Source organism: Siniperca chuatsi, linkage group LG3 (genome assembly GCF_020085105.1).
Source record: "Siniperca chuatsi isolate FFG_IHB_CAS linkage group LG3, ASM2008510v1, whole genome shotgun sequence".
Lineage (NCBI taxonomy): Eukaryota > Metazoa > Chordata > Actinopteri > Centrarchiformes > Sinipercidae > Siniperca > Siniperca chuatsi.
Window position 1 is genome coordinate 8,573,937 of NC_058044.1, and position 23,741 is coordinate 8,597,677.

A 23,741-nucleotide genomic window follows, 5' to 3' on the forward strand; every position below is an offset into this window, starting at 1 on the left:
TGTGGAATAAAAAAGACGATATCTCTGGTTCTGCTGCACTGATTTTGTTTCTCTTTTTAAAACTGTCCACCGTGAGTCCGACAGTGTTACAGGAGGCAATACTAAATTGGTGCAGTACTCTGAAGTTTTCAGGGGCTTTAATCATTTAGGTCAGTTCAAGTATCAAGCAAAAATGCCAAATATTTGCTGGTTCCTGCTACTCAAATTTGAGGAGTTGTTGTTTTTCTCTTTCTTAGATCATTAACTGAATACTTTTGGATTTTGGACTGTTGGTCATACGCAACAGGCAATTCAAAGACGTCACCTTGGGTTCTGTGGGTTTCATATTTTCATAGACTAATCAGTGAATCAAAAATTAACCGACAGATTAACCGATAGTGAACATAATTGTTGCAGCACTAGAGTGAACCTTTATAACCGGTCTACTGAGCCCTAATGTCCTCATTTCACCAACAGCTTGTATTGAAAATGTTAGTGAAATGTAACTTTATATTTGCTTTGTTTTAGTAAGTAAACTGTGCAGAAGCTAAATAAAGAGTGATATTATCTGGTTATAAATACTCTAATCTGCGTTCATTTGTGGCTTTGATGCACATATCTTTAAATTTATTTGAGATGTCACAAGAAAAAAACATTTCATGGACAAGTTGTCAGGATATTTTGTCTTTTGACTGATATTAATTTATTTACATCCAACAATCTGTACTTCTCAAAACTTCTTAATGAATTTCACCAATTAAAAAAAAAAATCAACTGAACAGCAACACAGACATTAACAGAGTTTCTCAACCTTGGGGTTAATGCAGAGGTAATTTTCAGTACTGATAAATTGTCATTTGTCTGATATATTTCTAATTCTAAAAAATAAATGTAAAACGTCTCATTATTATTAAAGCTCCCATTGCACTCCTGAATACAAAACACAAATGTGTGCCACAACGTAAAACAACTTAAAAACTCTATTAGCTGGAGTCATGAGAATTTGGGGACCTAAAACAGTCATGGACCAGAAAAGGTTGAGAAATTCTGATTTATACTAAAAAAACAAGCTAAATAGCATGAAATGATACTAGAACAATAACAAAAAACCTTGCTTAACAGACACAAGGCCATAAACATTACTATGTAATTACTATTAATCATATAGACTCAAAAGGAAATGGAATTATGCAACTCACATTCAACCTAAACCACACAGATGTATTCTCACTATATAACCTTACTTTATATTTTGTAAGCTTTAAATTTAAGATGATGTGTGATGCCCTTTTATTTAGATGTCATATTTTATCTAACTGCACATTCATGTTAGCTTGTTACAAGCTGTTTTATACAGTCTATGGTTACAAGCCACAAGCTTCATTGTAATTTGTACAATACCCTTCTAAAACTTTAAAACTAGGTTACAACAAACAGGAGGATAAGGTTTTATGAACAAAGCAATAGATTATAGTGGGGAAGTAATAAAAAGATAAACATCAAAGCATCTGTAGAAATACTGTATGTCTAATAAAGTGATTTTAAAAGACAACACTGAACACACCCTGAGCTGCTCAGGATTTCAAAACACTGTGAGATGTATTTTTTTTTTTACATTTCAATTTTTTCGTGACCTTTTGCGATTATGCCATGTGTATCCCATGATTATCTATTATTATGTGTAATTTGATACAAATGTGGATCCAGATACAGATTAAAACAATTCTCCACATGTTTTTCATCACAATAATACATTTAAAGGTTTGTGCAGCCTTGGTGGAGGTATGTCCTCTCTCACTATTTTCTAGTTTGAAATGTGATTATTTTACAGCACCTGAAGCTACATCTGCATGATTCACTTGAAACACAGTACATTCCCTTGATTTTGAAGGATTCATGTAAAATCACTATAAAAATCTGTTTGTTTCCCCACCTTCTTGGATCTGGAGAAATCAGTGGCTGTTTGGCAGGCAGGCAGAGTTTGTAGTTCGTGTTGGAGAGATTGGCAGGCGTTCAGCAGGAGGGTGAGGCAGGATGTTAATCTGACCCTCTGCTCAGGCAAAGTATGCGTAGAGAAAAATGTTAACGCTGATCAGCAGGAGCGCATTTATACAGCAGAACCTGGACCAGAACACACTCTCTCTAACACTGAGAACTCTGGGAGTTGGAGTCTCCCCTGATCGCCGCATTGCTGAGATACACAGTCCTGCCCCCTGACCACACGTCCCCCGCCGTGTTGGCTCAGATCCTGCAACATCACGCACACACACACACAAACAGCAGAAACAGGAAGTTACTCATTAGTGACTACAGCGGCATGTGTGTGTAGATGACTGTTTATCACATGATAGCTGGTTTTATACGAAGTGGCGTGAATATTCAGACTCTTACCCTGGGAGCTACGGTGGCTGACAGAGGACACTTTCTGTAGAGGAATTTCTCTTTGCGGCTCTTCAGTCAGAGTCCACCAGGTCAGGTTACACACCTGGGAGAGGAGAAAATGGAAATGAAACAAAATTTTGGCATAAATACGACCTATATGTAGAGAAGGTGTATATGTGTCTATATTGACAATATCCTGACATAAAGGAATAGTTTGACATTTTGGGAAATATACTCATTCACTTTCTTACAGAGAGTTAGATGAGAAGATCGACACCTCTCTCATGTCTGTACAGTAAATATGAAACTGGAGCCATCAGCCTGTTAGCCTTTGTTTAGCCACGGGGGCCACGTAAAAGGAGCAAACAGCTAGCCTGGCTCTTTTCAAAGGTAACAAAATCAGCCTACCAGCACCTCTAAAGTTAAATATAACATATAAATGAGATATAACATGTTAATTATTGAACTTTAGAGGCCCTGGTGGATTTTGTTACATTTGGATGGAGCCAGGCTAGCTGTTTCCCCCTATTTTAGTCTTTATGCCAAGCTAAGCTAACCAGCTGCTGGGTATAACTTCATATTTAACAGACAGACATGAAAGTATCAATCTTATCTTCTAACTCTCAGCAAGACAGCAAATAAGTGGATTTCCCAAAATGTTTAACTATTCCATTAATGATATACTGTATTTATTAATTTCCAGGGTGGAAGTTTCACAATAATGTTTCTTCTTAGATAACACAGAGCCATCACAGTTAACATGGATCATATTTTTATGCAACCAAATTCACCTAAATCACCTATATGATACTGTAGATTTTCTGCATTTTTTATTGGATATAAAGTATTGGTTGACAAACATTGTGATTAGTTGTCTGTGTGTGTTACGGATGAATGTAGTGACTGGGTATATGACAATGCGGTGTCTGTACAGTATACAGGGGAGGTTAAACAAATCAAAACAACACTTACATAACCTTACTTCCCTAATGGTTTTGTTATTAAGTGTATCTGTGTGTACACACCTGTTCGTGGCTGGGCGGCGGTGTGAGCAGTGATACTATAGTAATCACGATAGCAGTTAGCCCACAGAGCAGAATGGCGAAATGGAGGTAGTGGACACTGCGCAGCACTGCAGGTGCTGAGTCCGTAAAGCCACATCTGGCAGGCGGGAAGGCAAACTCCAGCACCATCCTACACACACCCACCACCAAACCCACCATCAGGCCCCAGAACGCACCCTGAATACACACAAACACACATATAAACACATACAGGTTACATTACATACCTTCCTGAATTGATATGCTGAACTTGCTGCTAAAAGTATATCAGTATAATTGCTGGTGCAGCCCTGGTTCACACTTGGGTGTGTTCGGCTCATAACACATTCACTTTCCCACCGTGATAATCTGTCATCGTCATGTCACTTCTCACTTAAGTACACACATGTGCAGTGACATAAATAACTCTCTGTCTCCTTTTCTGTTCAACCTTCAGCAAAGAATGCGATCTGTGCAGTTCGACTTAACACATACTACAGCTGTACCTCTACTTTTCTTCTTGTCAAATTTTCTCACTTTTCCTCTTGTCCCGTTCTTTACACTCTTTACTCCAAACCATTTCTCTGATCTATTTCTCTTTCTCTCTGATGTGAAAGGACTACGTGTGGAAAAAAACAAACGTTTAATTTAACAGTTATTATTGTCGTTACGTTGCCAACTGTTGTGGGATGGCCTGTTTTTCTGGTTTTAGTTAATATAAATCCTAAAACACCAAAATGTATATATAGTCACATGGTCACATTATCATAAGACACCACATGTGCTAGATATAATGACACCAATTACAGGGTTAATCAATGGTTTTATTTTACATGTGCAGCTCTGGTTCAAAGACTACACACGTCATGTTACCATGTAGATAGGTCAGACTAAAATCAGTGAGTGACACCTCCTGTGCGGTAACACGTGCCCTTTGACCCCATGAGTCAACATATTAAGAGTCTTAAAGTGATATGCTCACTGTGTTTATATGAAGAAATAAAAGCATGGGTTTGGTCTTTTGCAGGTCGAGGCATATAGATTTAAACTATGCTAACTTTGGTATAAATGTGAAAGTTTTTAGACATCTAGGTTACCTATAAGTTTTGTTTCAACCGCATTTCAATGACTATATTTTAATGTGTAGTTAGTTATGCTGTTGAAACAAGGCTAAAGAAGTTTCAGCCATGCTAGCAGCTCTGTGAGACTGAACTTAGGCACAGCTGTGCTTTGAGGTAACTGCTAATGCCAGCATGCTAACATGCTCACAATGACAATGCTAACATGCTACTGTTTAGCAGGTATGATGTTTACCATGCTCATTGTCTTAGTTTTGTGTGTTAGCATGCTAACATTTGATAATGAGCACTAAATGCAGGTATTTGCTAAAGTATTGGACAAATTTGACAAGTTTGAGTTTGACAAGAGATGTCTTTTAACCTGCAAACCACCGAATCAGTGTTTGCTGGCCTACTGCCGACCCATGTTGTAACCCCAGGCCAAGTTCATTGTAAACACATTATATGTAAACTAAAATAGACTCTTTGTAGGTTCATTCGGAGCGGCGAAAAGATAATATTTGCATTACAGAAAAGGGGAAAACCCCTTTCATTCTGAAAAAACTGAGAAAATCCTCTTTATTTTAGTAGTTAAACAGCATGTCAGCAGAGAGCAGACACACCCAGGACTTGCTCTATTAAAACAGGGATTTAATCGGGACTATCCAGTGGACTTGACGTCAGAAAATGTTTCAACACATGTGTTATTAGCTCTGTGCTGATACACATTCTTATTACGGCAGTGTTATCACTTTTACCTCTCTCTGTAATCTTTATATTCTAATATCCACACCTTCCCTCACTTGCACTCTGTTATCAGCAAGGAAACAATCACTTTCACTTATTCAAGTGAAAGAGCAGCACGTTCATGCTAGTTCCTACAGAGGAAATAATAAACAATACACTTATAAAACGAGTGAGTAACACACACAAATATTCATGTGCACCCACACATGTACTCCACACACCGAGCAGTGAGGGATGTTGGCAGCTGGATCCCATGTGAGGCTAATAAAACCGTGCACCAGTACAGTGTAGGAGAAAGGACAAACAGTGCAAACCTCAGCACTCCTGAATGTTCTGAAGAGTAGTTTGGTGTCCAGAATGGAGTAAACTTTGAATGAAGTTTGGATATGTTTGCGACAAGACTCGCCAATTTATGTTTGCTGGTGTGTATTGAAAAATAATATCATGTGTCTTTAAAGTAGTAGCAGAAAGAGATTTAATTCTGTTTATTTTTTATTGTTAAATACTGGCGTACTTGTATGTTTCTGACTGTAATTAGTGCTGTAATGACTACTTGATTAATGGATTTCTCCACTGACAGAATTTGATAATTAATTGTTAAATTCTGTCGATGTTGTTTAAACTCACTTGTCAAGCAAAAATCCCAAACATTCGCTGGTTCCAGCTTCACAAATGTGAAGATTTGCTGCTTTTTCTTTTTTTTTTTTTTTAATATCCGTGTGAATTGAATATATTTGGGTTTTGGACATTTGATCAGACAAAATAAGCAATTTGAAGATGTCCCATTAGACTGTGGGAAGTTTTTGGTGGACATTCAGTATTTTATAGGCAAAACTAAATTAATGAATTTAATAAATGAAAGTAATTGTTAGTTGCAACCCTATTTGTATTATATGGACCCCTGGCGGACTTGCATGTGTGTTACCTGCTCGTTGGTCCTAGTCCAGAAGACAGCCAGAGTGAAGACAGCAGTGACGGGCGGGGCGAGGTAGCTCGTCACTGACTGGATGTAAACATACAGCTGGCCACTATTGGCCGACTGTAGGATGGGGATCCACACCACACTCACCACCACCAAGATCACAGTCACGATCCTGGAACAAACACGCACAGTACATCTCTTTCACTTTCTCTACACACAAGCTTCCCTTTTCTTTATTGATCCTGGTATTAAAAGTTAACCCTCCACTAGCATGATCAGAGTGCACGGTCAGCTGGCACCCTCCAGGGTTTTAAAGTCAAGGACACTAAAGCAGGACAGACGTTCTCTGACCACCATGTGCGCCCCCTCCTCCACCTGTGAGTGTCATACCTGCCGACCAGTAGCAGCTCTCGCTCTGAGGCCCGCGGGCGATGTTTCTTCCAGATGTCCATGGTGAAGAGTGTGGAGCTGCTGTTAAAGATGGAGGTCAGCGATGACATCAGAGCAGCCATCATCACCGCTATCATAAGTCCCCGCAAGCCTGTGATACACACACACACACACACACACAGGTGAAAAAAAAATAAAAATAGCTTATCAAAGCATTTGACACATTTAGAAATAAAACAATGTAAAAGACACTTGAAATGAGAGCAGTATTCTCACCGCTTGGCATGAGTTCAATGACCAGTTTGGGAAAGGCGATGTTGGAGCATCCCACCTCAGCTCCACACACTTGCACACACTCTTCTGGATCCACACATCCTACAGAGTCTGATATATGAGCACACAGTCGCAGGTCATTCACACACAGGCGTGGAAGACGTAAAAACATATTCCACTCGTGCAGAATTCATGTTCCTTTGCTCTAATTTCTACTTGTGAAGAAGTAAAGGAGCTTAAGTACAAAAGTAGCTCATTTAACTTATGATCCTTATGTTAACCTTGTTTATATTGTAGTGTGTATATTTTGGATTTATTGGTATTTTTACATTTGCACTCTTTCCTACTTTGTACAGCAACTGCTGCACAACAGTTTCCCTCTAGATAAATAAATCTTATCTTAAAAGGGCAAAATTTGGTGTTTTACATATTTTTAACAGTAATGTTAGACTTGATCTTTATTTTGCAGTTAAAGAGTCTAAACTAGATTATTGTTATTCAATGCTGTTATTCTATTCTCAGTCACATGAGATCACATGCAACAGATGAAAAAATTTGCTCCTCCTACACAATATTTTTCTCCAAAAAAAACCCCGTAACCTGTACATGTATAATTACACAAAATAAAAGACTTTAATCTCTTTAAATTTAACGTCATTGTTAGATAGTTAAACTATCTGTTAGGTGATAAAAAGTGGACTCACAGCAAGGCTCACCTGTCTCTTTGGCGTATCTCTGTCTAGCTAACCCCAAATCTAAAGTTAATCTTAAAATATATGAACCCTGATCCAGACATTCATTAGTTATTTCTCACAGTGTAATTACCACTAGAAATCCAGCAGACCTTACAGTGACACACCACTAACCAGCAATCGCATTGTAAGTAAGCGTGGTATCTGCATTGCATTACCTAAATAGGACACAAACATTCTCCTCCTTAAAATAAATGTCCTTTAAATTGTTCTTCTTTTTTTTAATCAGTAGCCTATTAAACTAGGCTAATACCACACTCACATAAGTTAACCCCCTAATGGAAGAGAGCAGATAAAAAAAACACACTAAAGTCCATCAGAGCCAGTGAAGCATACTGGGTTAATAGTTATTAAAGTGAACAAGATTCCTGTCCCTCTGTCCAGACAGGAGGGTGGAGTTTAAAGACAACTTTCCTAACCAACAACTACCGGACACTCCGCCTTTCTGCCCCCGGTAATAGAGCTTCCGTTGCCGAATTCCAGCGTCAGACACGCACCGGCAACTCCACACTGGACCTCGGTGAACTTTGTGTCTGGAGGAGCGTTTTAACGGAAAATAAGAAAATATAAACCGACGTGGGCTCGGACCCTGTGAAAGTTGAGACTTGTGCGCGTCACGTCAGTGATATTTACGACTTGCTGTCCTTCGGGGAACTCAACAGTTGCCATTTTTGTGTTTTGAGCAGCCGTGATCCTCCGCGACTTCAGCGCTCCAACAAAAACTAAAAAAAAAAAAAAAGTGACTCGTCAGCGCAACACTTATCGTGACTCACACACAGTTTCAACACAGTTAAAAGCAGGATTAATGACTTCTTTCTCTATCTCAAGTACGTGTTCCGCTTCGGCTTGACTCACTGGCAGACACACAGATACACTCATCCATCCAGACAGCTGCCTGCCTCCATGTCTGCCGGGGCCCGAGGCTGGAGCAGCTGAACCGGGCCGCCGCTGGAACAGCCCGGCCCCTGTCAGGTGAAAGGCGTGGCGCTGGGTGGGGGTGCTTTGTTCGAACAACACCTGAGTGTGTGTGTGTGTGTCAGTAACCTGAGATCTGGGCTGAGCTGGACTCTGTGTTGAGGGACTGAACTAGCGGTTTATGTCACTCAGATGAAAATCTTCCCCCAGAGGGATCTGTTTACCGCCTCGCAGGCCCAGATCACGCAGACGCGTAATGGACGGATCGCACTCTTCCCCGGTTTGACCCTTCTGACAGACGACTGGAAACTGGGTCAGAGTTGTTTCAGTACTTAACTACTTATTGACCGGTGGATTTATTGAAGTCATGGCGTTGTCTCAGATCCAGTGTCTGGACGATCACCACGTCAACTGGCGCGTGAGCGAGAGCAAACCGGAGTTTTTTTACAGTGAGGACCAACGGCGGGCGGTCGAGGCTCTCATCTCCCAGGGCCGCGATGCGTTCATGGACTACATCCGCGAGAATAGCGTCCGGGGGTTCCTCTCGGAACCGGAGCTGGAGCGGATTGCACACATAGCGGAGGCCTACCGACCCGGGCACGAACATCATCAGAAGCCAGAGACGCCGGGGAACATCACCCCGGGGTCCGGGGAAGAAGGGGGAGACGGTGAGGTGTCGCTCCAGTACTGGCCAGACCGGTCTGAGGCCTCAGTGGCGGTGCTGGATCTCGGCTGGCCTGAGGCCAGTTCCTACCGAGGGGTCACGCGCGTGACCGTGCACACCCAACCTCCAGCCGACGGGCACACGCACATCAAGGAGGTAGTGCGCAAGAGCATTGCATCAGCCCAGAAGGTAGGCAGTGAAGAAGTTGATGGGAGTGATGGTGATGATGGTGTTATAATGCAGTGATTAATGAAGTTCAGGGTCAAGTTTGATCTCCATCAAATCAAACATAGAACAAAAACAGGGACACCTCACAATACTCAGAGTTAAAGTACAACAGCACTGCAGTAAATAGCTTGCTTTCTCTGTGTAACTTGTAATTTTAAAGTGTTGACACCATGTCAAAGAGGCTTCAGCTCTTCATTCTTTAAAGACTACACTCGTGTTGTTGTGTAGGTTTTCATTATATTGTAAGGTGTTTATATTTGGCTCCTCCATTCATGTAAATGTGGTGGACAAAACACATTTAATGTAATACAATCCAATACAAAAACAGGTCACAGAGGCTCGAAATGTACCACAGCAGTGTGAATGAACACACAAACAACCACAGTAATGCTCTCAGCAAAAACTGAAGTGAGGTTGTATTTATAACAGTCCACAATACATCATGGTTTTAATATTTCTATGGATTCTCAGTGTATAATGCAGTTCAACACCACAAACTACAAAGCAGTGCTTGTCTGACACAGTAAAGAAAAGAGCTCTATGAGCTTCACAAAGATTATCGCAGGGCTGTTGTGTTTAGAGCTGAAACGATTAGTTGATTAATCGATTAGTCGATTGACAGGAAATTCATCAGCAACTATTTTGATAATTGTTTCAGTCAATAAAAAGCACCAAATACTTTCTGGTTCCAGCTTCTCCAGTGTCAGGTTTTGCAGTTTCTCTGTCATATGTGATAGTAAACTGCACATCTAAGGGGTTTGGACTGTTGGTCATACAAAACATTTAAAGATGTCAGTCTGGGTTCTGAGAAATTTTAATGGAAATATTTCTCTGACATTTTAAAAGAAAAATACGATTGATCGGTGAATCGAGAAAATAATGTGCAGATTAATTGATAATGAAAATAGTCCGGTATCATTGTTTACACTGTTTTACGTTAAATCGCTGATTGTTTTGATCAGAGGTTTGACTTCCTTTGCTGTTTCCTCCACTCACACTATGCTAATTCATATCTACCAAAAATAATCTGACATGATCTTCTTTGGACTGAATTTAATCCAGTTTCTCTCTAATTTATATCTGAGTTCACTTTCTTTTGTCCCTTTACATCTCATTATTTGCCTCTGTCTCGTCTTACTGACCTTCTTCCCTTTCGCTTCTTCTCTCACATGTGCCACAGTCACACATGCACACAACAAAGTTTTAATAACACAAGTCTGATCTTGACACGCCAGTGGAAAAAAAATGCTCTGACGTCAGTGAATGCATTACATGCCAGCAGCCTATACATCACCTTTACCTTTCACATACTTTAAATGCTGGCACATGCACATATAGTCGTCTAGCTAGTCCAGAGCAACAAAATACTTAAATTAATTAGACTCAGTCCCGGGGTGAAATACTTTTTCACTGCTTGGAAGGCGCTACAGAACTATTTTCCCTTGGCTGCTGTTTCACAGACCTCAGCTAAACCTAAACTACTTTTTTAGAAATAATGTATTATTATTTATTACAACTTATCTTCTTTTACCTTCTACTTTTTCTAACTTTTTCTAGGATTGACAAGACCATATTTCATCGTATACACGTATAATGACATGATTAAAGTTGATTTGAAATTACCAGCTTTTTTTCCAGAGCTATTTTCTTGTCCAGCTTATTCACTAAGTCTTGTGTGTCAGTCTTTGGGACTGTTGTTGTGCAGTTTTAAGATTGAATCTGGGTCAAGTGACGAGTGAATAGACAACGCTGTGTGAAGAGTACCATGCTGTTACTAGTATTGCTGTGTCGTTGAACCCACAGAACACACACTGTCCAGCCACTTTACACTCTATCACCACATCACATATCTATAATATTATAAAGATTACGGTCTAGACCTGCTCTATAGGACAAGTGCAATGAGATAAATTCTGTTATGAATTGGCGCTATATAAATAAATTGAAAAAAAAAACCCTCTGCAAAGCACTCTTTGTTTCTAGCAGTCTCTTTATGTAACATCTCTGTTCAGAACCGTTAGAATATTCTTTGTCTTTGAGGGTTTAATTTGCTTTTTACATGCAGTTCTCATAAGTGCCCAGCTTCCTTTGAGGATTTAATGGCTGTGATGTTGTTGATAAGAGCAGCTTAAATTGAACCCACAAACCAGGAAACACTAAAACCATTTGTGGTTTCCTCTGTGTTTTTTTTTTGCGTGTGTCTGTAGGTGATAGCCGTGGTGATGGATGTGTTTACAGATGTGGATATCTTTCGAGACCTGCTGGATGCAGCCTATAAACGCAAAGTTCCTGTATACATAATCATTGACATGGCTGCAGTCCCCTGCTTTCTTTCCATGTGTGGCAGAGCTGATATGCACCGTGGACACCTAAAGGTATGTATACACACACACGCACACACAGACGATGTTTTGATAAGCTGGCGGATGAGCTAGTTGGATAGATGGTTACTCTTGATAAGTTTATAATCATAGAGAATTGTTTATTTTGAAAAGCTCCTGTTCCAACATGTCAAATAAAATGTTTTCGTTAAAGACACATTTTTCAATAATAAGTATATTACTATACAAGGGAAATATTTAAAAGTAGGGCACATGGTTGACGTAGGTGTAACAGGTTTTTGCCTGCAGCACTTGATAAGGTGCATGCACAAGCTAGTTGTTTGCCATAGGCTGAATTTTTTTGTTATTCGTTGCCTCTCTGAGTTGAACTGGTCCAGGCAGTAACAGAAAATACTAAGTGTTTCATGGGGACTTTCTAAATATTTTGGACTGGAGGCCAGAAAGACACTAAGCACATTCCCGTCTGTGCTGCAGGCAATTAGATAAACCACGCACTTCACTTTCTGTAATATGTTTCTCTTTCATTTCTCCTTCTTTCTTCCTCACAACTTTAACCGCCAGAACTGCCCCCTCTTTCAGCTTCTTTCTTATCTGACATCTGTGCTGTAATTATAAGCATTTATGACTCCTATGCTTTGTGTCTCCTGTGAGATTTACTTACAAGGTAACGCTCGGTCGGGAACCACACCCTTATCACAGGGCCAAAGACAAACACCGCAGGGTGTGTCATACAAGTATGCACATACATAGATAGAGTTCATGCTCTAACCTGTAGAGCCAAAACGTTATGGTGGTATTAATAAAGAAGAACTGTTCTTGAGCAACAAGAAAACTAATTATTTTCTCTCTACCCATTCTCTTGTTGCCTTTATTTCCCTTTTGTTCACTAAAATCCTTCCTCCCACCAACACTAAAGAGCCTCCCCAAGAGCCTCTCTTTACATAACATTAACCCTGTGTATGTGTGTGTTTGTGTAGAATTTGCGTGTACGCTGCTGTGGAGGTGTGGAGTTCTACACACGGTCAGCACAGAAGGTGTGTGGATCACTGAGCCAGAAGTTCCTCCTGGTAGATGGAGACAGAGCCATCTCTGGTTCATACAGGTGAGCAGTGTACTACACACAGTACGTTGTGAGTGTGCATGAACACAGTACATTTCTGTGTATTGTTTATTTTTGTATTTAAAGCTGCTCTAATTATTATTTTTTATATTAACATGGATTAAATAACTATGTGACACGTGAAAGTGGTCGCACTAAGAGACGTACCCACATAAAATTAGCACCGGACTATGCAGTTCCCCTTCGCTCCAACGAGCATTTTGGTATCTTTCAGCTCATTGTTTTGGTTTTCTGGCCCACAAACCTTACTGTTTTGCTTCAGTCTCACCGCTCTCATCCAGTCTCGCCCAGTTTCCAGCTGCAGCAGGCAGCTGTTGTTAACGAAAAAGCTCTAAATACCAACTTTACTCTACCAGCTCATCACCAAACACCAGACAGACACAGTTGGCAGCAGAGAGAAAATTAGTTGAATAGCCAGAAACACAACTCCAAATGAATGCTGATGATGTTCCATGTCTGCTGCACGTGTAAATAGGCAACTGTTCACTTAATAAGATGATATGTCAATATTGAGTTTACAGTTTTTTGCGCCGCTCCCAAGTGGCCAAAAATATCATTTAAAGCTACTACTTGTCCAACTTTGGTAGCTCCCAGTGGTAGCATCAAAAAATACACTGGGGATGACAGCGTTGCACTCCAATACCCCCTTGCTTCGTCAGTAGTTGTGACATAGAAGAAAGAGATGGGACAAACATGAACTGGGACAGATTTAGTAGAAAAGAATCTGAGCCCATTAATAAGGGAGTCATTGCTGTGGCTTTATGTTTCCATGTCTGTCTTATTCCAGCTTCACCTGGTCCTCATCTCGTTTGGACCGTAACCTCATCACTGTGATCACAGGACAGGCAGTGGAGACCTTCGACCTGCAGTTTTGTGACCTTTACCTCATGTCCAGAGGTGTGTCTCTCAACAAGGTTCCCATGGTAGATGAACCAATCCCTGACCCGCTCCCTCAGATGGCTCCTGCTCCGGTGTCAGCTGCTATTGCTAGGAAGCTCATCAATCCCAAATATGCCCTTGTTGCCACAGGAACCCACACAAGTCCAACTTCTTCTGACCAAAATTCCAGCAACAAGAACTCAAACTCCCAGAATCCCACTGGGCTAAAGATTATGAAGGGACGTATTAAGGGGGTTATCGAAGTGCCACCCATACATCCGGGATTAGCCCACCTGGAGAAAGCGTACCTGATCCCGTACCTTCCCACCTGGCCAGAGCCAGACCCACCAAGCGACGTGATTGGCTTTATCAACATCACGGATAACAAGCGAGCCAATCAGGTTCACTTACAGAGGTCGGAGAGGTTTGAGGTCAGCCAGGCTATACGCTTCAGCTCACCACTGACGCTACCAGCAAAGACTGAGGTACCTGCTTCAGGTCGGGATGCAAACAAACATCCTTCTGGGAATACAAGTACAGACATCACTACTCCTGTGACTCCAACCAACAAAGAGCTCAAAGAGCAAACACACACAGCTCAGAATAAAGACCAAACTGATGCAACAGATTCCAGAGGGCCCCCTCAGCAGCCAAACACACCTTTAACACAAGACACACATGCACACACTCCTACATCACCATCCAATGTTACTGCTGATTCACAGCCAACAGACAATGCTAAACAAACTTCAGAGAATCCATCACCTGCAGCACCTCCAGTTCCTAAACGCCGCACACTGCAGTTAGTCATAGACCCTGCCCCCTCAGAGCAGTCTGGCCAACCACAAGTCACTCTGATGAAAATGGACCAATTGGAAAGTCTAGATGCCTTTAGCAAAAAGAGAACCCGGGAGGAGCTGACGCCAAGCCGTGGCCGCATAACATCAAAGGACGACAGCGGGGACTCTGGCAGCAACGGTAACGGCAGCCAAGACAGTACCAAGGTCATATGTGACCGAGCAACCAATGATGATCCCTCAAGCACTTCTACAGCATCAGAAGAGGAGTTTTATGATTGTTCACAGCCAGAGCCAAGAGACCCGTTGACCAACGGAGTGACAACAGGGTCAGGTCGCGGGCATCGCCAAGGAGACGGGGTCAACATGATGGCCCGCCTCTCCCAGAGCATGCTGGATCTGCGGGAGCCCAGCCAGTCAGAGGACAGCGCTGACCTCATCCGCCAGTCACAGCAGCTCCGCAGGCAAGCACACCCCTCACCGCATAGGCACATAGGACAGGTGAGCACCCAGTAGAAATGATGTTAGTATTTCTAATCCTTTGGTGTTTAAACAAATAGTCAATCAATCGCTTATTCAATTGATAATTCATGGCCAGAAATTAATAATTTAAAGGTCCAGTGTGTAACATTTAGGAGGAGCTATTGGCAGAAATGGAATATAATATTCATAAGTCTGTTTTCGTTAGTGTATAATCACCTGAAAATAAGAATTGTTGTGTTTTCATTACCTTAGTAAAAGCTGTTTATATCTACAGAGGGAGCAGGTCGCCGTGTTTCACGGCCATGTTTCTACAGTAGCCCAGAACAGACAAACCAAACGCTGGCTCTAGATAGGGCCTTTTGCGTTTGTCTTTTTTACAGTTTTCTCAAATTTTCCAGACTAAATGATTAAGCTGTTAGTTTAATTGAAATTGAAAAGAGATTCATTGATAATGAGAAGAATAGTTAACCGTAGAGGTGAAATGATTAGTTGATTAATTGATTGACAGAAAATTGCTTTTTAGGCAAAAATGGCAAGTTTTCAATGGTGAGAACATGCTGTTTTCCTCTGTTTTATATCATTGTAAATTTAATATCTTTTGGTTTTTGACTGTTAGTCGGACAAAATAAGCACAACGAAGATATCACTGTGGGCGTTAGGAAATTGTGATGGGTATTGTTCATTATTTTCTCACACTGAAATGATTGTTAGTTGCAGCCCTAGATAACACTGACAAGTAGATGTTGACGAAATGCTTGTCTTTTAAATCTTTTTTTAATGTTTCATGAGTGATCCCTGACAAACACAAGTGCAGAGCTTCCGAGGAATATCATTTTCCAATGAACAAGTTGGCAGCACAGTTCAGTGATACTCCAGAGTTACAGGAAAGACACACACATTTATACAAATCCTACTAAAATGGGTGTGTTTTACCAGTGGTGTCAAAGCAAGCCACTACCTGTTTGCAGTAAACATGTCATTCCTTTTTCCTAATTAAAAAGGTGTGTGTGTGTGTGTCTGTGTGTGTGTGTGTGAGATTTTCCACCCGCATGTGGGTGCACACACCTGGATAGAGAACTCGGCTGATCATCCCAGGGAGGATGATGAAGATAAAGGGCAGCATCTTCAGATAGGCAGCCAGGATTGATGCACCTTTCACATGACTCATGTTCTTAGCGGACAGGGACCGTTGTACAATCACCTATACATAAAGAAATACAAATAAGAACAATAATAGTACTAACTTTATTTATATAGCACTTTTCAAAAGATGTATAACCAAGAAGTGTATAGTATAATAAAATATAAATAGATAAGATTAAAATAAAGTGCAATGTAACAGATTAAAAGAACAACTGCAGTAAAAGCACATAATAAAAACAATTCAAGAAATTGCAATTCAAAATAATGTGTTTTTAGGAGAGGGTTTAGCAGGTCAGAAATATAATCAAGAGCCCTATACGTGCCTTAAAAATAATTGAAATCAACTCTAAAACCTATAGGCAATCACTGTAAAGGCACTAAAATTGGTTATATACAACCTTCTCTGGGATCTAGTGAGTAGTCTGAACCAGTTAACAGGACAGGTTGTACAAACCCAGATGAGAACCAAGAGAATTACAGTTGTCTAATCAGGATGTAATAAAAGTATGGTTTCAGTGCTTGAATGAATTATGGAAATTTTGGAGATTTGAACAACAGAATTCATGTGGCAGTCACAATTAAAATTTAACTAAAATTAGAATTTTCTGCATTGTGTAAAGAAACTACAATGATCCTGCAGCTTTTGTGAATATTTTTCCATATTTCAAAAGACGATAAAACCATTTTCGGACATATTTGTGGTCATAGCCCTGTAGCCTACGAAGGTTAATACAAGACATACCCACATAGCATTGATAATGTTCCGTTTGGGAGGACCCATTATGCTGTTAACTGTGCTTTCATACAGAAAGTGGAAGCTTGATGGCTTAGCTCGCTAACGTTAGCACTGATTCCTATAGATATAGATGTACTTTTTGTTCATGTTATTTCAAACTATTATCACATGTCACACTGAGATTTCTGCTATGAAGCTTAATGTTTGAAGAAAGGAAATAATGAGTGTGAGGAAATATGACTAATTGACGATTCTATGATTTGAATCAAGTAGATCTAGAAATCATCTGCATAAAAATGGAAACTGACATGATGCTTTTGAAATATTTGAGTATAAGTAGAGAATAGTAAAGGACCGAGGATTGATCCCTGAGGTCCTCCATGTGTGAAATGGGTAGTGGAGGATTTACGATTTTACTCTGCTTCCTCTCTATGTCTAGTTGTTCCAGACCTCGAAATCTCCAGGTCGTGATACGCAACTGAGAGGAGCTAAAGTAGTCATTGCCAAACCAGGAAGTTTTCACCGTCCCACCCGAGCAACTGGCCCTGTGATCGGAGGACACCGTTACTGGCAGGGTCAAACGCTGCAGCCTGATTCGGCACATCTGCGCGTAGAGACACGCTCCGGCCGGTCGCCACGACGCCACAGCCCGGGCTACAAGAAGACGGATCACACCTCACCACAGCCGTTGGCCAACCCTTCAGGGTTACTTGGAGTATCTTTCTCAAAACTGAGCAATTTAAGACACTTAAGGGCACGAGGTGGAGCGTTGCCAAAGAATGCGACTCAAAATAACAAGGCTGCAAGGTAGACCTGAAGTATAGGTACACATCAGTGTTGTTGATACAGACTTCCTGCTAAGAAATTGGTGACTCTTTAGTGTGGAATCTTCTCTATCTCTGGCATACATGTCATTTCCTGTTTTCAAACCCTGAGGCTCAACATACAAGAACTATTTAATTTAAATTTTTCAACTATGTCAACAAGGGCTGGTAATTTGATTTAATGATATGTTTTCTTTTTTTAATGAGATATTGTCTGTAAATTAATCACATCAACTTTCAAACCAATTTTACAATAGAGTTTAGAATTTTAGAAGCAGATACTGATATCTAGGAGGAAACAAACTCTGATAAAGATATATCAGCTGACATTTATATGTTTACAAACATATGCATAAACACACACTTGCATGGATCCCTTCAATTTGTTTATCAAAGAGTTGTGGTAGGATTTCTACCGGAAGATATTTTGTAGGTCTTAACAGACACCGTGTCAGATTTGGTCAGCTGTGATAGTCTTCTCTGCCAAATCAGGCACTTCAGTATTGTAAACAATCCCTTAAACAAATATTTTTAAATTACCTCAACTGCTTTTCTTTTTCAGAATTTTGTACAGTAATGTTTTTCCATATCCAACCTACACAGATGTGGTGTATCTGTGACATGCAGGATCAGCTGATTATGTCTCCCCTCTGATATACAAGTCAGGCTCTAGTGTTGATACCAGTGTGATTGGTTACTTGTGGTGCGAGGGTGGGGCTAATGTGTTGATTGCTTTCACATATATGGCAGATGTACTGGATTACCTGTGCAGATGTGTAGAGAACTGGTATATATGTAGTTTTAAATACTGGGATGTGGGACCAAAGGGGGATGTTGTAAATAAAAAGACAGATTGTTGGAAATAATCCTGAACAGTTTGATGATTGTATGTGTACAGTGAGGTATTTTAAGTATGTCTGCTTTTGCCTCATAGACTGCTGAAAAATATAATTGTAGCTTTTAGGTTTCTCAAGGGATATTTGAAGCCTGGGGTTTGGGTTTGGTGCAAAATCATCATCAGGGCAACCGGGTGGAGCTTGACCTTTTTTTCTTTTGCTGAGATTTGTGGATGCAGCCACAGAATAGTAAAATGGAGTCTGGTAGGGCAAGCAGCATGAACAAAACCAAACAAATTACACAGTGAGATTGAAAGTTCATTTTTGACCTTGGAAACAGTTTTCAAAACAATCTCACCATAAGGTCCATTTAGTAGCTGTTCTGAAGATTGAGCATTTTACCTATTTACTTATTTGGGGGAGAGAACAAAGACATAGACTAAGATAATTACCAAAACTGCATGTTGAAAACATTCTGTTTTTTATACAGTATAATCAGACCACTGGACTAGTAAATCCAGTAAGGCAAGGTGGTGATATTTCTACGTGCCTGCATCCCCTGATTTCCCCAGAATTAAGTTGGTGGGTCAAAAACTGCAAAACTACTAAAAGGACTCAGCTATTAAAAAATGGTGCATTTTGTATCTTTTTAATGGACAAATAATTTTAAAAAATGCCACCAGAACACGTATTAGATTGATTTATTTTGAGAAAGAGGTTAGTCTTTCTTATAGTTTTCCCACTTCACTTCAATTTAGTGAGAGCTTTTGTGGCAAGCCTCTAGTGGCCATTTGAGGAACTACATTATACGGCACATCCGCAGCAGTGGTGGTTTCTGCTTGTTTTGTGTGTATAAATGTACCTGGTCAGAGCACCAGTACCAGGTGGCCAGTATGGTGAGCCCCAGAGTCATGCCGGGCCAGGGCAGGTCTCCAGTGACGGCATCTCTGAACAGGTGCATGGCGTCCTGACGTGGCAGGTGGCAGGTACTGTTGGGAATGATCTTACTGGGCACTGCCATGCTGTACACATGCTCCAGGTTGCCGTAGCCGCCAATCTTATTGAAGGCTGTGGACCGGGAACACACAACTCCAACTATACAATCCTTAAAATAACCTGTTGTGTTTGTTTAGAAATTGTGATAATTTTACAAACCAGTGATTGTTAGGATGATTGCTCCTATAATCATGACAAATGTCTGTAGAGTGTCGGTGTAGATGACAGCAGCAAGACCACCTGAAAGGAAGTGAGTGTGTGTTATGAAAATCTTTCAATATCAGCTGACAACACTCCAAATATAAAAAAAAAACATGAAATTACTTATTTGTGTACCTGCAATAGTGTAGAGAGCAGTGACCACCAGCATGAGGACAGTGGACAGGTAGAGGTTCCACCCCAGACACACCTGAACAAACAAGGCTCCAGAGTACAGGTCAGTCTAGTGATGGAAACACAACACATCTGTCACCAATACCAGCAAAGATTCAATCTCACAGCAGATGATGTTGCTAAATGGTGGAAAGCCAAAGCAGCCAAATGTTAAGTGTTATGTTGCTTCATTGTGACTGAGTGTGACATCGTCGTACTGATATCTTTGTGAAGACGGACAGCAGCAGTGAGAGGACAGCCAGGTAGGTTCTGATCCTCTCTCCTCCGAAACGACGGCCCAGGTACTCCGGCATTGTCACGATCTGAACACACACATTTCAACATCTTCAACGCACCACAGCTACACAGAAGAGGCAAACTTAAGAAGCTCTGCATGATTTTTGGATCTCAGTATGATCTGCCAATTAGCAGCTTGTGTTTGAATTTGATTTGATTGATTTGTTCACACTTCCCTTGTTTTTAATAGAATTATGTACCAACAAAGACAAATCATTTATGCAAGTAATTTATGTTCTTTGTTATGTGAGGACAGTTGTGTGTAGTGTAACACCCTGTTGGGGAATTTTCAAGGAGGGGAGAAGAATGTCTCTTGGCACTTACATTTACCTGCTGAACCAGCCTTAACAAGCAGACACTCAACTGTGTGTGTGTGTGTGTGTGTGTGTGTGTGTGTGTGTGTGTTTATACAAACTAACCCCTGAGGAGATGTAGACAGGCACAAATACCCAGGCCAGAGCCAGTAACACATAGGTGGCCTGAGAGAAAGAAGGAAAGGAGACAAAGAGATCTGACCAGATTGTCACCTCAGGAGGGATAATGTCGCTGGGCAAACTGGGGTAAAACTTTTATCTCTTTAGGTGCTCTGCATGCTCATGTGCAAGCCTTTGTACTGTTACTGTGGACTGCCTCGTGCCTCTTGTACTGCACACCACTTAATACAACTGGATGGCATTAAAATGTTCTGCTGCTGCCCCCTGCAGGGCTGCATGCAACAGCTGCTGAAGGAAGTGAAAACACAAATACACACTGCAAAAGTAATTTTATCTCTTTGGTCTAGACAGCCATGTTCAAAGAGGTATTTAGATAAAATAGCTATTGCAATGCTAATGCCAACTGTTTTCTTCTCAGATACAAAAGGGAAATTAGTTATTGTGTTTGTCTAGTCAGCGCTATTAATACCACACACCATAAAAGAAATAACATGTAGATGAATTAGCAGGGCTTAGTTACTTTAAAAGACAAATTAGAATAGCATCTCATAATGTTATGTTGAATGGATAGATGTGTGTGTGTGTGTGTGTGTGTGTGTGTGTGTGTGTGTCTACTCACGTTCCATTCAAAGCCAGTGACAGCGATGCCTCCAGCAGCTCCAGTGCCAGCCAGACCAATAAACAAACCTGAGCCTTCTGAACTGGCAAAGAGAGACGCTCCAATCTGTGCACACCAGTGATGGAAGTAATAATTAAAAGTACCAATACAACAATGTACAAGTCTGTTACAAGTAAAGACCCTGTATTCACAATCTTACTTAGATAAAAGTATCAAAAGTAAAAGTACTTGTTCTGCAGAAAAATGGATAATATATTATCACAAGTTACATTGTTGTTATTACTGATGCATCAATGCATAAGCAGCATTTTACTGTTGTAGCTGGTCGAGGTGTAGCTAGTTTAACTACTTAATTTAGAGTTTGGTAGTTTAGTCTTGTGGTTCCCAACTTAGGGGTCAGGCCCCCTCCAGAGGGTCACGAGATAAATCTGAGGGGTCATGAGATGATGAAAAAAGGAAAAAACTAAATTCTGATACACTAATTTGTACTCATTTGTTGGACTTTTAACTCTCAAACAACGATTTAAATTAAACTATCTGAGAAGTTTAGAGGGGAAACCTCACTTTGGTGGAACTGCTAACAACTCATAGACCGACTGAATCGTCACAAGGGACCCCAACCAGGCACTGCTTTTTTTTTGTAAGGGGTCACAAGCCAAAAATATTGGGAACAGCTAATCTAATCTTCAACAATGTATTGTATTTTATAAGCTTATCATATGTTTTTTTTTTTTAATGTAAAATCTTAATCTGAAAAGTAACTAGCTGTCAGATAAATTTAAGAAGTACAATATATCCCTCTGAAATGTAGTGGAGTAGAGTTACGAAGTATAAATCATATCATCATTTTTCAGTTTAATTTATTGATATTTATTCATACCTCTATTACTGCTGTGCAATATCCACCGTCTCATGAATAATCATAATAAGCTACATTTAACTTGACAGTACATGCACTACTACTTATTACTTATATTATTACATTGTATTATTATGCTGTACATACTTATCATCAATCGGTAATCCACTCTGTACTTTATACTTATTTTTAATTTTATACTTATACCCACCTACTTAATTTATCTTACCTGTATTATAGTGTATTATATTTTTTGCTAGTACTTCTATTCCTGTGTGCACTGACGTAAGAGTGAGCTGCTGTAACAAAGGAGTTTCCCCTTGGGGACTAATAAAGTATTTCTGATTCTGATTCTGATAAACTGGAATCCACAAATTACATTCCAAGTATACAGGATTCATATATATTTTTGCTAAATCTGCCAAGCGTTACCCACCAGAAGTCTGTCTCTGAACATGCCAAATATCAGTATCACTGATTTACAATCATATCCAAGCTTACTGCCATTTATATGACAAAGACTGCTACTTGATCAGTTTATCAGAAAAAGTTTCATCCATTCACATAAACTACAGAAACGTCTCTTTGGCCTTTATCCACAAAAATAACATTAGTAGTGTTAGAGATATTACAGAGCAGATCATGAGAGATACACACACACACACACACACACCCACACACACACACTCACCGGCCACCAGGCCATGTCCCGTCCAGCCAAGAAATATCCGCTCAGAGTATTCCTGCTCACCCTGCATGATGACTGACAGAGAAAACTGTTACACACGAGCATCCACCCACATACACATTAGCAGAAAAACACACACATATACACGTCTGACTCTCACCCAGATGCCCACAGCAACGTTGAGAAGAAAGTAGATTGCTATGACGATGATGTCGGAGATGCTGAAGGACTGAGGCAGGGCGTAGAAGTTGGTGGTGGAGTTAGACATCCTCAAAATGTTCACAAAAATGCACACACACTTAAAAACACACCAAAAACACACAAGCTTGCTTCTTGTATTGCCCTTTCCTTACAGCACACACACACACACACACACACACACACACACACACACACACACACACACACACACACACCTTACACCTGTGCAGTTAGTCTCATCAACCCCCTTTCATAATCTGACACTGTAGACCTACTTTGCAAACACCCTAAACACCAAGAAGAACACATTACACTTCTTAAAAACTTGCAAACCAGTCTAGACAGACAGTCTAATGAAGAACCTCAGCTTTTAAATGCTCACTTCCCTTCCAACACATATACAAAACACACAGTCTTACTAACATTAACACACACAGTCAAACACACACTCCAGCCCTTGGTAAAAGTCCCTTCTCGGCTGAACTAGCAGCTGACCTTGTGTTTACAGAAAGCCTGAGACACAGTGTTTTGTGTACGTGTGAAGGGGGCAGTCCCTTTGTTGAATTGATGATTAAACACATCACCTTAATGCGGCACCTGCAGCGCTGACACACACGCTGTGCTAGGGGATAATGGAGTGCATGGTATGGGTGAGCAGTGGAGTACAGCAGATGCTCATGTGGACCAGAGTCCACGCTGATGCACACACACACACACACACACACACACACACAGATGGTCAATCATTGGCGATGACAAGTT

The 23,741-nt window shown here is 40.6% G+C and overlaps 2 protein-coding genes across 3 annotated transcripts; one reads left to right on the top strand and one right to left on the bottom strand.

Annotated features, from left to right (window-relative positions):
• Positions 1–650: 650 nt before the first annotated feature.
• slc5a10 (solute carrier family 5 member 10) lies at positions 651–23,485 on the bottom strand. The gene is made up of 15 exons (XM_044191575.1): positions 22,939–23,485; positions 22,782–22,853; positions 21,232–21,336; positions 20,598–20,657; positions 20,100–20,204; positions 19,846–19,951; positions 19,669–19,749; positions 19,376–19,581; positions 16,040–16,175; positions 6,798–6,905; positions 6,522–6,672; positions 6,135–6,303; positions 3,387–3,602; positions 2,371–2,464; positions 651–2,227 (listed from the first exon to the last, which is right to left on the bottom strand). The coding sequence occupies exons 1-15, from the start codon at positions 23,044–23,046 to the stop codon at positions 2,034–2,036; spliced, it is 1,911 nt and encodes a 636-aa protein (XP_044047510.1). The 5' UTR covers positions 23,047–23,485; the 3' UTR covers positions 651–2,033.
• LOC122874057 (protein FAM83G) lies at positions 6,974–18,543 on the top strand. Of its 2 annotated transcripts, none has more exons than XM_044191571.1 (5): positions 6,974–9,314; positions 11,561–11,728; positions 12,673–12,797; positions 13,603–14,992; positions 17,293–18,543. In XM_044191571.1, the coding sequence occupies exons 1-5, from the start codon at positions 8,829–8,831 to the stop codon at positions 17,662–17,664; spliced, it is 2,541 nt and encodes an 846-aa protein (XP_044047506.1). In that variant the 5' UTR covers positions 6,974–8,828; the 3' UTR covers positions 17,665–18,543. The 2 variants fall into 2 exon arrangements, with proteins under 2 accessions (XP_044047506.1, XP_044047507.1); XM_044191572.1 differs by having other exon boundaries at positions 13,603–14,955.
• Positions 23,486–23,741: the final 256 nt, after the last annotated feature.